The sequence below is a fragment of the Mustela putorius genome, unplaced genomic scaffold, assembly GCF_011764305.1.
Source record: "Mustela putorius furo isolate JIRA1106 unplaced genomic scaffold, ASM1176430v1.1 tig00000835_pilon_pilon_pilon, whole genome shotgun sequence".
Taxonomy (NCBI): domain Eukaryota; kingdom Metazoa; phylum Chordata; class Mammalia; order Carnivora; family Mustelidae; genus Mustela; species Mustela putorius.
Genome location: NW_025421492.1, coordinates 3,683,074 through 3,698,484, shown reverse-complemented (window position 1 = coordinate 3,698,484; position 15,411 = coordinate 3,683,074). Strand labels below are relative to the sequence as shown.

Genomic DNA, 15,411 nt, shown 5'->3' with positions numbered 1-15,411 from the left:
TATTTGAAGTATCCATGTTTCAAAAAGAAATCTGCCAGTTTCTAATTTCCTTTTTAATATTCCTTAAGGGTAGCATTTAGTGAATTACCAAATTGAAAAAGAATGCAACTGGGTGAAAACATAAATTTGAAAAGAGATGTGAACGCTTATGTTTACTACAGCATTATTTACGTAGTTAAAGTGTGGAACCAGCCCAAGGGTCCCTCAGTAGAGGAATGGATAAAGAAGATGTGGTGTGTACACAATGGAATGTTACTCAGCCGTTAAAAGAATGAAATCTTGCCATCTGCGACCACATGGATGGATCTGGAGAGGGAAGTCAGTCAGAGAAAGACCCATACCATGTGATTTCACTCATCTGCAGAATATAAGAGACAAAACAGAAGACTAAAGAAAGAAAGAGACAAACTGGAAAACAGACTCCTACCTACAGAGAAGAAATGGGTGGTTGCCAGAAAGAAGGGGAGAAACCGGTGAAGGGATTGAGAACACTCACCGTGATGGCCGCCAAGTCCTCTAGAGAGTTGCTGAATCACTATATTGTACAAATGAAACAAATTCTACTGTATATTAACTATACTGGAATTAAAAAAAAAAAACACTGAAAAAGAGAAAAAAATAATAAAAAGAAAAAGAAAGCCATTATGAAGAAATGACCCCAATAGTGAGAAGGAGCGTTAGTAACTTTAGCATTAAACACTTCCTATAAATTTGAAAATTTTAAGTACAGAAGTGGAACAATATTTGTAAACATGTGGCACAATACTGAAAAATGGTGAAACATTCAAGATTAGAACTTTAACATTAGAGTAAATACATTTTATGACTCTTTATTAACATTTTAAATAAAACTTCCTTTATGTTGAGTGTTGTGACTGCCCTTCTCTCTCTTGTCCTCCCTCCACGAATTCAGATATGCCCAAAATTATTTAGGTTGTCTTCTACGGAAGTTTTTATTCTTAAAAATCAGCAACATATAAGTATATGTTGTTTGTCTCAGACTCCTGTAGGATTTACACATTGGGGTAGAGTGAAGTGCTCTTTCAGGAAATATGGTGCATGCTTGCCACCTTGTGGTGAGAGCGGGTACAAGCGAGCATTTCAAAACCACCCCAAAGAAAGCGAGGAATTCAGTGAAAACGAAGTTCACTAATTATCTTTAAATATCGTAAGGTATAAATGTTTTGTGAAAACTATTATTTTACTGGTTAAATTATAAAAAAGAAGATATATTTAAAATTATTTTAAAAAATATTATTTAAAATAATATAAAATATTTTAAATATTATTAAAATAAATAATATAATATAATATTAAATAAAATATTATTTAATTATTAATTTTAAAAATAAAAAAGATTTTTAAAAATACTATTCTCATGAAAAGTTAAAATGTGTCTCTGAATTACAAAAAATAAATGTGTGTTTATGTACAGATACACAAGTATCGGCATACATATTTTTATGTGTGTATGTTCATATGAAACATTTCTCAAAAAAAGCTAAATATCATTTGTGAATATCCTAGAAATAGTCATTGTCCACATTTTTGCTTAATATTTCCAGTAAAATCTTCCCATGTGCATATTTGTATGTGAGGCTTTATAATTTAAAACAAAATGTTTCCTAATGTCTCATCCAGCTTTATACCTTAGTAATTTCCCATGCTGTTCTCTATTCCCTCAAGAAATAAGAATTCTATCACGATAATTTTTGAACACCGTGGTAAGACTTCTGAAGAGTTTGCTTTGGCTTTTGTTTTTGTTCTCGTTTGTCTATCAAGCGGTAAACTAATGAAATTGGAGCATCTGGATTAAACAAAGTTAGATGGGCTTCATGGTACCCACTTCTGTGAACAAGGGAGGGTTTACCAAAAGCTGATAATGGAAGGGCACCGTGCTTCTCAGTCTTACTGACCCACAGTACATTTCTTCCTTGCTAGAGCAAAATGTTGCATTAAATTTCATGTTTCCGAAGAACTTATCATGAAATATTTGGATAAATGTTTGCTTGAGATGTTTTAAATTGAAATTTTTAAATTGGACTTAAAGTACTCATCGATGCTTTCAAAATCTGCATCTGTATGTTGTGTTTCTCTGTTCCTAAAACTTTGTTATTACAGTTGTAGAACATTGTTGTCACTTTTTTCCAACCTCAATTTATGGGATCACTAAAAAGTTCAGAAAAAAACATTCAGGGAGCCAGAAAAAACACTCAGATTGGAGCCAAAACACCCAGATCTATTATACACACTTGCTGGTCTTGGCTTTCCAGGATGGGACTTGAATCTGTCTTTCCAATTTGGTGTGAGAAAATGCACATATCTTGATCATCTTATTATCCTGTGAATCAGAAGTATCATAACTATTTTCTACATCTAAACCTTCCTCCTTTAGTGTAGTTTAAGCATGTGGTAAGATCGGCATTTGCCATTGTATTTAACATGCATAAAATCTATTTTCTCTTTCTTTTTTAGAATTGAACTTCAGTATATGAAGTATAAAATAATAGGCATGAGTAGAGCAAAGAAATTACTCCCCAAGATGTTAAAATAACTCAGCAAGTCTCAGTTTTAGGAAAGCTCTGAACATATCTAGAAAGGTGTATAGTTGACTATAAAAATGGAGATTGGTTACAGATTTACCTTTTTTTTTTTTTCCTTTTCATATGAAAATACTACAACAACATAGATTCAAAGAGTTGGAGCTTCCAAGTTTCTGGTGTACTAGTGACTTTGTTTTCACAATTAAATATATTGCTAAATTCGTATAATTACTTTCAAGAGAGAAAAGGGATAAACACATTAATTTCTGTGAGTCTTGTAAGATTAATTATTGATATTACCGGTCATTGTTCCTTCATGTTATATTAGAAATAATTTGAAACCATTTTGTGACTCCTAGGAGGGAGTTGTCCGCTTTGCATGTGGGATTGGATTTTTGTGAAATGAACCGTAGGTGGTGTAGGAAGTAACAGCTTGGAGAAAGATATGCTAGGGACACTCTAAAATTAATATTCCCCAGACATTTTTGAGAAAAGGATGTCTCACGATACATTCCTGGCTGTGAACGGGGCTGTCCCAGAGCCCGTGTGCACCGCCGTGCGGGAGTGCCCAGTGAGGCCCAGCGGTCAGCGTCCCACGGCTCCCACGGGTTGGTTCCCTTGAGTTGATCATTAGATATTTTAAATATCACCCTGAGGTATAATAGCTTATACATCTATGTGCTGAAACCATTTCATTATTTCTTTTACAGTGTTGTGCTCTCTATAGAACAGTTATGCCTTTTATTACACAAAAGAGTAAACACATGTGTGTATAACTCATCTTTTTAGACACCGTTTATTGCACCCTGTCATGTATGAAATCATCTGTTTAGGTCTGCGTGGTCCTCCAGTGTTGGTGAGAGATCTGTGAATGACCGTGTGCTCATAAAGGTATTTTTTATACTTGACGGGTAACTACTTTTAGAATGACTGTTATTTAATATTACATCGCTCTACTTTCATATTTTGTATCTCCTTAAATATTAGAGGTTGTATTTATTTGATTTGGGGTAATTATCATCATAATTCAAAACCAGCTACCATGCGTCTATCCTATATTGGCTACAGTGTTTCAAGACAGATCACCTTTCATCCTCACAACTGTATGTGGTAGTCAAGATTAGCCTCCCTTCTATAGGTGTAACCGAAATTGGGGGATTTTAAGGAGCATTGGCTCAAGTTTGCACAACCTGGAAGGGTGGATCTGGGTTTCAGTCTCAAGCAGTTTGGATCCACAGTCCCCGTGCAATGCTTGTGTCCTGGAATAGCTTATGGTCATAACGCTTGCATCCACAGTTCTCGGCATTATGAAATCACTTAGGTAAGTATGATCCTTATTCCCATTTTACAGATGTGATAACTAGTAAGTGTTCATGGAGGGAGCTATTCTATCCTTTGGGATTACTACTCCTCGAAGCTGAGACCCAGCTCTTCCCACAATAGAGTCATCAGGACTCTGCTGTCCTGGATTGAAGTGTCTGGAGAAACACAGGCTAAGCTTCGTTCTAATGTGCAGTCTCTTATATAGCCAAATAATAATAAATAATAGTAATAACACTTTGCACAGAAGGATATATTTTGGTGCAGGAGGGAGGAGGGAACGGTGAGGTAAGACCCATTTAGTGGGGTTAGAATATACCATTTCTATGTTACCTGCAGGATTTGTATCAAGAGCAATGCTGCAGTTGTGCACACGACGTTCTTTTGACTGACTAGAGTAGTTCACTATGTTCAGTTTCTGTCCTTCTCTTAAAAAAGAAATACCTAGTATTGTGTCTAAATAATAAAATGGGGATGTTCAGTAAGTCCTTCCACGAAGCAAGGTTGCAGAGCTGCGCTCATTTTTCAATACAATTTAAAATAGTTCAGAAATGGGGCACCTGGGTGGCTCAGCCAGTTAAACATCTGCTTCTTGATTTAGGCTCAGGTCAAGATCTCAAGGTTGTGAGATCAAGTCCTGCATCAGGCTCTGCACTCGGTGGGCAGTGTGCTTCAGATTCTCTCTCTTTCCCTCTCTTGCCCTCCCTCCCTCTCTTAAAAAAAAAAAAAAAAAAAAAAAGTTCAACGACAAAAGCCATGAAAATATTTTTTTCTACATAGTTTTTAAAAAGCCAATATGAAGCTACATGTTTTATTATTTGTTTTAAGATTTTATTTATTTATTTATTTGACAGAGAGAGATCACAAGAAGGCAGAGAGGCAGGCAGAGATGGGGGGGAAGCAGGCTCCCTGCTGAGCAGAGAGCCCGAGGTGGGACTCGATCCCAGGACCCTGGGATCATGACCTGAGCTGAAGGCAAAGGCTTCAACCCACGGAGCCACCCAGGCGCCCCTACATTTGCTATCCTGATAGCAACAGAAAACCTCCTTCCGGAAATAAGTAGATTCTTGATGTTGGGAACCATGCATGTGAGGTAGTCTGTACTGAGTATTGCTTCCTCGGTGGCCACGTTATTGTGAGTAAATCTCATCCTTCAGTTTGTTACAGACGGTTTTAGGAAATAAGGTGGCTGGTTTTTACGAGGCAAGAGCTTATGACAATGCATACTGAATTTCTAAGTAGAACAAGTCCTTCACAAACCGGTAGAATGTGTCTTTCTCTGCCACAGTAAGAGCCAAGGAAATAATCTGAGGTGTAGTTTCTGAGAATATCACAAATTGGATTATACCTGAAGGCTAGCTCTCCACTAATAAACACATCTGTTAGAGTGTTCTGCTTTCTGGGACACTCAGGTGGGCACCCTGGCCAGAGTTAATCTGTTCGTTCTTTCTTTCTTTCTTTCTTTCTTTCTTTTATTTTATTTATTTATTTGATAGAGAGAGAGAGCAGGGGGAGAGCAGAGGGAGAAGGACAAACAGTCTCCATGCAGAGCGTGGAGCCTGACACGGGGCTTGATCCCAAGACCCTGAGACCATGACCTGAGCCCAAATCAAAAGTCAAATGCTTAGCCAATTGAACCAGCCAGGCACCTCCAGAGTTAACCTTCTGCTCAGGAACAGTAATCAATTAAAAGTATCTGTTGAATATTTACTATAAGCCTAGAAATGTTAAACCATACGAGAGATTAAAAATGAACATATTTTAGAGGCATGTCCTTAGTCTCAAGGAACATGTGGGGAAAGATGATAAGCCTATGCTACGTGCTAAGCTCTTTTGAAAATTTTAAGTATAATAGGATTTAAGAAAAAGATAATTTTCTTGGTAGTTTGGAATAATATTTCAAAACCGCACAGAGAATACAGTGCTGATACGATTTGGATAGCAGAGTGGAGAATGGATATTGCAGGACAGAGAGAGGGGAGGAACATACTTGGCCTCTGAGCCACAGATATCGGGAATGTGTGGTGGGTCATGGAAAATAATGTCAGTGTGTAGAATGTGTCCAGACAGCCTCGAAAGCACAATAAGAACATGGCTTGCTTTGTCTTATCAGCGGGAGGTAGAAATAAGATCTTTAATGAACCATTGCCTATGTGCATTTACGTGAGAGAAATAGTCAGACATACAAGAACACTCAGAACCCAATATAAGTCGTTACACATTTGTTTCTTACCCACTGCAAGATTTGCTCTTTATTTGTGTTTGTCATTTTCATAGCAATTCTGTAAATTCTGGCAAAAGTAAGAAGAAGAAGATGGAATGGTACCTAGAATAATAATAAGTGGAAAGAACGAGATGATTAGCTGGCACATTTCCCTAATCACTTGACGTAAGGAAGTGCATCAGGAATGTGATTTCTTGACAGTCCTGAGGACCTGTTACGTTACCAGTCAAACCACCAATATTTAACCATAGCTGATACTGGCACATTGGCGTATAAGAGATGTTCACAACTTACAAACCAGCAGAACTAGAAACAAAATCCCATTTGGAGAATTCATAATTTAAGTTTCAGTGCTCTTACCAATATTCTCATGTATTGTGTTCAATTACAGAATCCAATGTCATTTTTATTTACATACTTAAAATTTTAAAAACTAACCCATTCTACTTAATAGTAATTGTAGCAATTTTTCCAACTTATTCTGGAAGGGCAATAAAATTTATGCCCTCTTAAAGGTATTTTTTTTTTTTTTTTACTTGATGGATAACTGTACTTCCAGAACCACCCCACTCTATTAGGGCATATTTATCTATTTATTTATTTATTTTTTACCAAGGCATTTCACAGCTACTCCATTTGCAGAAAACTTCTTGTTCTATGTACACATTTTGACAACATTCATTATCTGCTTAACAGACCGTATCAGTTGTGTGAAAGCCATATCTGAATACAGAAATTTAAATTTCATTCCTTACTAAAGAGCAGATTTTTGCAATCATATATCAGATCATTAAACTTTACATTATAAAAGGCTTACATGATGCTTAACATGTCACCAGCCCATGTTTAGCATGATACTTTCTTTACAAAATGACTACTGTATATTTTCTACTCTACAATATGCTTGTTTTTTGTTTGTTTGTTTTTCAAAATGACCACCACACATTTTTAAATCTTTAGCCAGGGACCTAAAGTCAAACCAAGCCAAGGGAAGAAGGAACTGTCCTTCTGGGAAGGGCGAGGGAAGAGTGTGGAGGCAGGGTTGTGGAGATCCAGAAGGAATCACTTTGCTTGAGTTAGCTCTATCTTGGCCGTATCTTTTTTATTTTCAAGATTTGAGTGTTTTTGTTTTGTTTTGTTTTTTGTTATTACTATTGTTAGGATTTCTCTAGGTGTGTTAAAATACACTAAGTTGCAATATGCAAATTATTTGCCTGACGTTTTTGGTTAGTATTTAACTTTTAACTTTCCAAAATACCCATGATATATATAGTCTTGAAGGTGAAAAAGTCATTACCACATGACTGGCATTTAAGTAGTACTGATCATTAATAAATCTTTACTCATCGATTAGCCACTGTAAATGATGTGTTTTATATCAAATATGTTTTTCTAGAATCTATCCTTAAAAGGGCTTTAGAACTATTATTGAGAAAAAAGTGAAACACTAAAGTCACATTTTCTAAGATAGGTGGGACCACTGTGAAGGTAAAAACAAAAGTTAGCTGTGAAGCATGATCTGTAAACTACCATCCCGAATTCACTGTTATTCCAGCGACTGAGTATTGTAAACATCCTATTACTTTGATAAATATATGTATTTCCTAATATTGAAGTCATATCTAATGTTCTACTTTGCTGCGCTCAACTCCTCACTATTTCTCATGTCCATGTGTTGGATACCTTCCCTGTGTTCTTATTTTACCTCCCAGCACCCTGAGTAGACACTGTAACCTGAGATCGTGGATCACTGTACCTAGAGTTACTAGGACGCGTGAAATACATGCAAAGTAGGCTAATTTCATCACCATGCATATGTTAAACATTGATGAGAAAATACATTTTTTCTTATGTTGTTCAGGATTAATTTCCCTTGTTCTGAATTTCCGTGGTATTCTTTGTTTTGTTCATGTGCTTCAGTGATAGTATAAGGATGTTTGATACATACTTTCTTCATTAGTATTTTGCAAGTCTGTGCTTTATGCAATTATTTCAATGTTAATTGAATGAAGACTTTTTACACAATACTACATTTGTACAGACAGAATTTCAGTGTAAAGCATAGCATTATCCATGCAGCAGACACTTTATTTTTGTTAAATGAATGCACCGTGTCAAAGAAAAAAAGACCCATAGAAATAATGTATTTCATTTTTATGATGGAAACCCCCTGTGCCAGTTTTATAAACTACGCACATCTAGAGAAGTGCCAGCCCTGTTAGCAACACAAGGAATAATTACCACAATGGCAGCACTTCTGAGAACAGAATGTCAGGTGATTTATCTCAATTTGACGGGAAATTATCATTCTACTGTTTTTGTTTTTAGATTTGCAATATGAGTGATTTACTAGAGTATCAGGTCTAACTTTTTTCTTCATTTTCCTTTCCTACTCTTATCTTTAGCTCCCTGTGAAGGCAATACATTCTTCTGCCACAGTAACATGTGTATTAACAATACACTGGTCTGCAATGGACTCCAGAACTGTGTGTATCCTTGGGACGAGAATCACTGTAAAGGTAATGATCAAAAATCTGCAGAAGTCCTCTGCCCGTAGAGTGGGAAGCCTTTATTAGGATGTGGAAATGTATCAGAGTGACTTGAAAATTGATATGCATATGGGTTTTGTGGAGCCTCCTGTATATTTTGTAATTTATGTGCAAACGTCTTTCTTTGCTTTTGCCAGAAGTTTCCTTATTCATTAATGTATAGTAGAGAATCTTTAACATTTGAATGCTCATTAAAGACACCTTGTTAGCACCTGCAGAGCCCTGGAGAGGAAAGGCAGCTTTTAGTGCAGCGTGTTTTTCCTGTCAGACCTGGTGCCTTTCCTTTGTGCCTGCACCTCTCACCAGTCTGTCTTCTCGGGACTGTGTGCATGTACTCCAGGGGGAAGGTGCACTGAAGGAACACTTGTGCTTTCAGATACTTCCAGCCACTTAACTTGACTTCAGTTTTGCTACCAAAATGCTTTTCTTCCTTTCCAATGAAAATAGCTCCCAATATCCCTGCTCCCTTTTCTAGCTTGAACACAAAGGTCTGTTTATGTAGATAACAATCCATGGGTTGGCTATGAATGTTGCGTGTTTTAGTTAAGTTGAAAAATGCCAGGCATATTCTTTTATTCAGGTTCAATATTAAATGATTTGTAAAGGGAAATAACAGGCAATCAACCCTTTCCTGCTTCAAGTGCAGTATTGTCTACTAAAATGTCTTCTGTCGATGGAAGCCAAGAGACATCACCATAGTAGGCATGGTTCATGGTCAAGGAGAAAGGCAGATGCAGCCTTGATTATTTTGATGGTGGAAGTAGATGATTATTCAAGGAACCACTTCTAAATGATGGGAGAGTAAGTTATCTGTGTAGTAGAATCTTAAATTAGTGTCATTAATGATTGGTAGTAATAAGCTTTATTTGCCCAATGGGATTTGTTCCCACACATGTAGGACCATTTGACATGAGAGAGAAGTGAACAGAATGTGAATGGATAGGTTTTTTGAGCTTCCATGTTTATCTTCTCCAGATGGCAAGACCACTATTTTGATTTCTACTTCATTCTCTTGCAGGGAACACACCTTTACCATTTCGATCTTTGTGACAGGCTACCCTCAGAGATATTGCGAATTCCATTCTAGACCACCACAATAAAGCTAATGTAGCAATAAAGCGAGTCAAATGAATTTTTTGGTTTCCTAGCAGATATAAAATCTGTTTACGCTACACCGCAGTCTATTAAGGATTTGATAGCAGTATGTGTATAGAGGCAATGCATTATGCAGCTTAATTAAAAAGTATTTACTGCTGAAAACTGCTAGCCATCACAAAACCTTTCAGCAAGTCAAAAATCTGTGATCACAGGTCACCGTAATAAATATAGTAATAATGAAAATGTTTGCAATATTGCAAGAATTATCAAAATGTGACACAGCAAAACAAAGTGAGCAAATGTTATTGGGGAAAGGGTGTTGATAGACTTCCTTGATGCAGGATCGCTACAAACCTTCAGTTGTCGAAAGCAGTATCTGTGAAGTGCAACGAGGTGACGTGTGAGGAAAGGAGCCTACCTGTAGTTTACTGGAGTTAGTGCCACAGACTAACACAGGGCGTGTCCTAGAAAATGTCCCATGTGCTCTTGAAAAGAATGCATGTTGCCATTATTAGGTGGCTTGCTCTAGTGATGTAGGTTTACAGCATTGTTCAAGTTTTCTGTTTCTGTTTTCATTTTCGACCATATTTTATCTATTTTTTTTTTTACATTTGAACTTTATTTTTGTTTTGTTTTATTTTTTTTTTTAGTGTTCCAAAATCATTGCTTATGCATGACACTCAGTGCTCTATGCAATATGTGCCCTCCTTAATACCCACCACCAAATTAAGTGTTAATCAACTGTTTACATTGTCATAAGGTTTCCAGTCAACAGAAGGCTGTTAGTAGTTAGCTTTTGGAGGAGTCAAAGTTGTACATGGATTTTTAAAAACACATGGATTGTGTCCCTAACCCCTGCATTGTTAAAGGTCAATTATATATTTGGTATGTAACTGAATACTCGGTCAGTAGGTCCAGTTTAGGTATAGACTGATCCCGGTATTTATTTATTTTTCCATTTCATTTTATTTTATTTCTTTTCAGTGTTCCAACATTCATTGTTTATGCACCACACCCAGTGTTCCATGTAATATGTGCCCTCCTTAATACCCACCACCAGGCTCACCCATCCCTCCCACTTTCCACCCCTCCAGAACCCTCAGTTTGTTTCTCAGAGTCCACAGTCTCTCATGCTTCGTCTCCACCTCCAATTTCCCCCAGTTCACCTTTCCTTTCCTTCTCCTAATGTCCTCCATGTTATTCTTTATGCTCCACAAGTAAGTGAAACCATATAATTGACTCTCTCTGCTTGACTTATTTAACTCAGCATAACCTTTTCCAGTCCCATCCATGTTGATATAAAAGTTGGGTATTCATCCTTTCTGATGAAGACATAATATTCCATAGTATATATGGACCACATCTTCTTTATCCATTCATCCATTGAAGGGCATCTTGGCTCTTGCCAAAGTTTGGCAGCTGTGCCCATTGATGCTATGAACATTGGGGCACAGATGGCCCTTGTTTCACTACATCTGGATCTTTGGAATAAATATCCAGTAGTGCAATTGCAGGGTCATAGGGAATCTCTATTTTTAATTTCTTAAGGAATCTCCACACTGTTTTCCAAAATGGCTGCACTAACTTGCATTCCCACCAGCAGTGCAAGAGGTTTCCCCTTTCTCCACATCCTCTCCAATACTTGTTATTTACTGTCTTGTTGATTTGGGCCATTCTAACTGGTGTAAGCTGGTATCTCAATGTGGTTTTGATTTGAATTTCCCTGATGGCTAATGATGATGGACATTTTACCATGTGTCTTGGAGAAGTATCTGTTCATGTCTCTGCCCATTTTTTGATGTGATTATCTGTTTTGTGTATGTTGAGTTTGAGGAGTTCTTTATAGATCTTGAATATCAGTCCTTAGTCTGTAGTGTCATTTGCGAATATCTTCTCCCATTCCGTGGGTTGCCTCTGTGTTTTGTTGACAGTTTCCTTTGCTGTGCAGAAGCTTTTGATCTTGATGAAGTCTCAAAAGTTCATTTTTGCTTTTGTTTCCTTTGCCTTTGGAGACATATCTTGAAAGAAGTTGTTGTGACCAATGTCAAAGAGATTACTGCCTTGTTCTCCTCTAAGATTTTGATAGATTCCTGCCTCACATTGAGGTCTTTTATCCATTTTCAGTTTATCTTTGGATCCAACTGTACATTAAAAAGATTATCCACCATGACCAGGTGGGATTCATCCATCGGATGCAAGGGTGGTTCAACATTCGCAAATCAATCAATGTGATAGAACAAATCAGTAAGAGAAGAGAGAAGAACCACATGGTCCTCTCAATCAATGCAGAAAAAGCATTTGACAAGATAGAGAATCTGTTCCCTGATTAAAACCCTTCTAAGTATAGGGATAGAGGGAACATTCCTCAACTTCATAGAATCTATCTATGAAAAAACCCACAGAAAATATCATCCTCAATGGGGAAAAACTGACAGCCTTCCCTTTGAGATCAGGAACACGAGAAGGATGTCCACTCTCATCACTCTTGTTCAACATAGTATGAGAAGTCCTAGCAACAGCAATCAGACAACAAAAAGAAATAAAAAGTATTCAAGTTGGCAATGAAGAAGTCAAACTCTCTCTCTTTGCAGATGACATTATATTTTATATTTTATCTATTTTTGAAAGTACCTGTTCAATTCTCCAACTATTATGAATTTTCTGCTTTCTTCATTTCTGTATATTTTCATTATATGTATTTTTGAGCTAGTTGTTATGTCCATATATGTTTAAAATTGTTGTATTTTTCTGATGGCTTGGCCCTCTTATTGATCATTAAAAACCAATCACTTTTTGTTTTATTTTGTCTAATGTTAGCACATTCACTCCAGCTTTCTTCTAAATGCAGTTTGTATACTCAATCTTTTTCTATCCTTTTGTTTTCAGTCCATCTGTATCTTTGAACATAGAGTATGTTTAATGTAGACAGTATACAGTTGGATCTTATTTTTTAATCCAGTCTGACAATATTTGCCTTTTGATTAGATTGTTTAATCCACTCATATTTAGTGGTGCTATTGATGTATATTTGGATTTACATCAGCTACTTTACTTCTTTTCTCCTCTATGTCCCACGTATTTTTGTTCCTCTTTTCTTCTTTTATTGGTCTCTTTTGCTATAAGTGAATACATTTTAGTGTAACATTTTAATTCCTTTAGTGACTTTTTAAAAAATTTTTTCAATTTATTTATTTCAGAAAAACAGTATTCATTATTTTTTTTTTTGAGTTATTTTCTTAGTGATTATTTTAGGTCTTACAACACAAAGCCTAACTTCTCAGAATGTATTTCAGATTTATACTAATTTAAGAACATTATTTCAATACAGCTCTGTTCTCTTTCTATTTACCTGTTACTTTTGTCCATATTATTTTTATGTATTTTCAAATCAAATAATGCATTGCTGTGTTATTACTTTACATAATTTTAGAGCAAGAATATATTATGCAGTTCATTACATAACACTTCTTCTTTACCATTTATGATTCTCTTCTTTTGTTTTTGTAGATTCACATTCCCGTCTGATGTCACTTCTTATTCCAGGACAGTTTTGCTCCTACCTACATCACTTGTATTGTTAATACCAAATATTTACTATTTCTATAAGTTATAGGCCCAACATTACAAATTTATATGTATGACATTACTCTTTTAAGAAGTTAAGGGAAGAATGCCAAAGATATATGCAACTATATAGTTCTTTGTAATTTTGCATATAATGGCCTTTATTGGCATTATTTATTTGCCTCTTTAATTTGCTCTCTATTTTTTAATTTGGGTTTGAATTAGGGTCTGAAGTCACTTTCAGACCCTAAGCAGCAAGGAAAAAATAACTCCTCACATAGAGGAGTTAATTTCTTTTAATATTTCTTTTAAGGCATTTTTTCAGCATTAAATTATCTTTAGTTTTGTTTACCTGGAAATGTGTATTTTATCCCCATTTTTGAAAGTTAGTATGCTGGATATTAGATAAAAAGTGGTTTTTGTTTTGGTTTTTTGGCCTGCAGAATTTTGAATGTGTCATGCCTCTGTCCCCTGGCCTCCAAAATCTCTGATGATAAATCAGCTATTAATCTGATTGGGGTTCCTTTCTATGTGAGGAGTTATTTTTTCCTTGCTGCTTTCAAGATTTTCTCTTGCAACATTTTTTATCTTATAGGTCAGAGTTGGGTATCAGTTCATTTATCTTACTCAGAATTTGTTGAAATTCTTGGATGGAATTTGCTCACCAAATTTGGGAAGTTTTCACCTTTTATTTATTTATTTGAATGTTTTTCCATTACTTTCTCTCCTTCTTATACTCTCATCCATTAGGTTGGTGCCGTTGATGGTTTGTCTCATTTCTGTTCATTTTTCTGTGTCTTTTGATCTTAGTCTTCTTCAGATTGCATAATTTTCCTTCATCTCTCCTCAAGTTTGCTGTTACTTTCCTCTTTCAGCTGAAATGTACTGCTGAGTCACTCAAATCAAGTTTTTATTTCAGCAACTGTGCCATTCAACTCTAGATTTTTCACTTTTTTTCTTTTTTGTAATTTTTCTCTGTTGCTATTCTGCACGTGATAAGACCTTATCCTCCTATTTTTCTTTACTTCCTTAGCCATTGTTTCCTTTAGTTCCTTGAACATATTTGTAACAAATCATTGTCTGTTAAGTCTGATGTCTGGCCCTCCCCTAGGCTTTTTTCCCCTTGTGTATGAATTGCATTATCCCATTTGTTTACATGCCTTGGGATATTTTATTGGAAACATCATGTTAGATAATGTATTGTAGCAATTCTGGATACTAATTCCTCTCTCCCCAGGGCTTGTTCTACTATCGTTTTTTTTTTGTTTGTTTGTTTGTTTGTTTGTTTGTTTTTGGTTGTTGTTGTTGTTTTGTTTTGTGTGTGTGTGTGTGTGTGTGTGTGTGTTAGTGTAGAGTTGGCTGGACTGTTTCAGTGATGTCTGTCACTGATGGTGTTGCATGGAGACCATGCTGTGGGCAAGCATACCATAGCCTCAGATGGCCATGGTTTAGTAAGACACTCTCTGACCATCTTTTTCCTGTCCTGTTTATCTGTCTTTTTTTTTTTTTTTTCACACCCAGCTATTATTCTCTATTAATCGCCAAATGATTGTTAGGTCATTTTGGACAGTTCCCAGGAGTGTAAATTGTTCCAATTAAATTCAGTTCCTTTAGTTAGTCTTTGAGTCTTTCAGGGTTAGTCTTTGAGTCTAGGCTTTGTGATTTGTTCTAAACTAGGAGGGTTTTCTTTATTTTCCTGGTATTTTATGTTAAATTTCTACCTGTTCTAGTGTCTGGCTCATTGCTACTGTGGAGCTTGACAGTCTCTTCTTAAATCGCTTCCCAGAAAATGTCTGTTGTTTTGAGATATCCTTAGGTTTGAACTTTTCCACACTGTTTCAAAAAATGTAACTTTCTTTGGGGAAAGCTCTAGTGTTCTCTGTTCTTGTGGCCTGCCTCCCTTCTTTGCCAAAGTGTCTGCATTACTGCTTTGGGTGCTGAAAGGAGGCAGGGATAGTGACCAACTTCTTTTGGAGTAACACCTCTGCTTTATGAGTAGGGTACGGGGTGAGGGTGGTGACCTCTTGTCTTCTGAGCTTGCCTCTCTAGGCAGTTCGACTCAATGAGTGAGCTTGGGCAAAGGTGATGGGAGACACATATTCTCAGCCTTCTG

General features: G+C 36.3%; 1 protein-coding gene across 4 annotated transcripts in view; it reads left to right on the top strand.

Moving 5' to 3' along the window:
• The window catches only part of NETO1 (neuropilin and tolloid like 1), a 117,823-nt gene that overhangs the window by 90,010 nt on the left and 12,402 nt on the right, over nt 1-15,411 (top strand). For all 4 annotated transcript variants that reach the window (XR_006608175.1, XM_045085219.1, XM_045085218.1 and 1 more), the window contains exon 8: nt 8,493-8,606. Coding sequence is in view for 3 of the 4 variants with exons in the window: in XM_045085219.1 (XP_044941154.1) it covers nt 8,493-8,606 (114 nt within the window). In the remaining variant the exon portion in view is untranslated. The remainder of the gene's footprint in view (nt 1-8,492; nt 8,607-15,411) is intronic.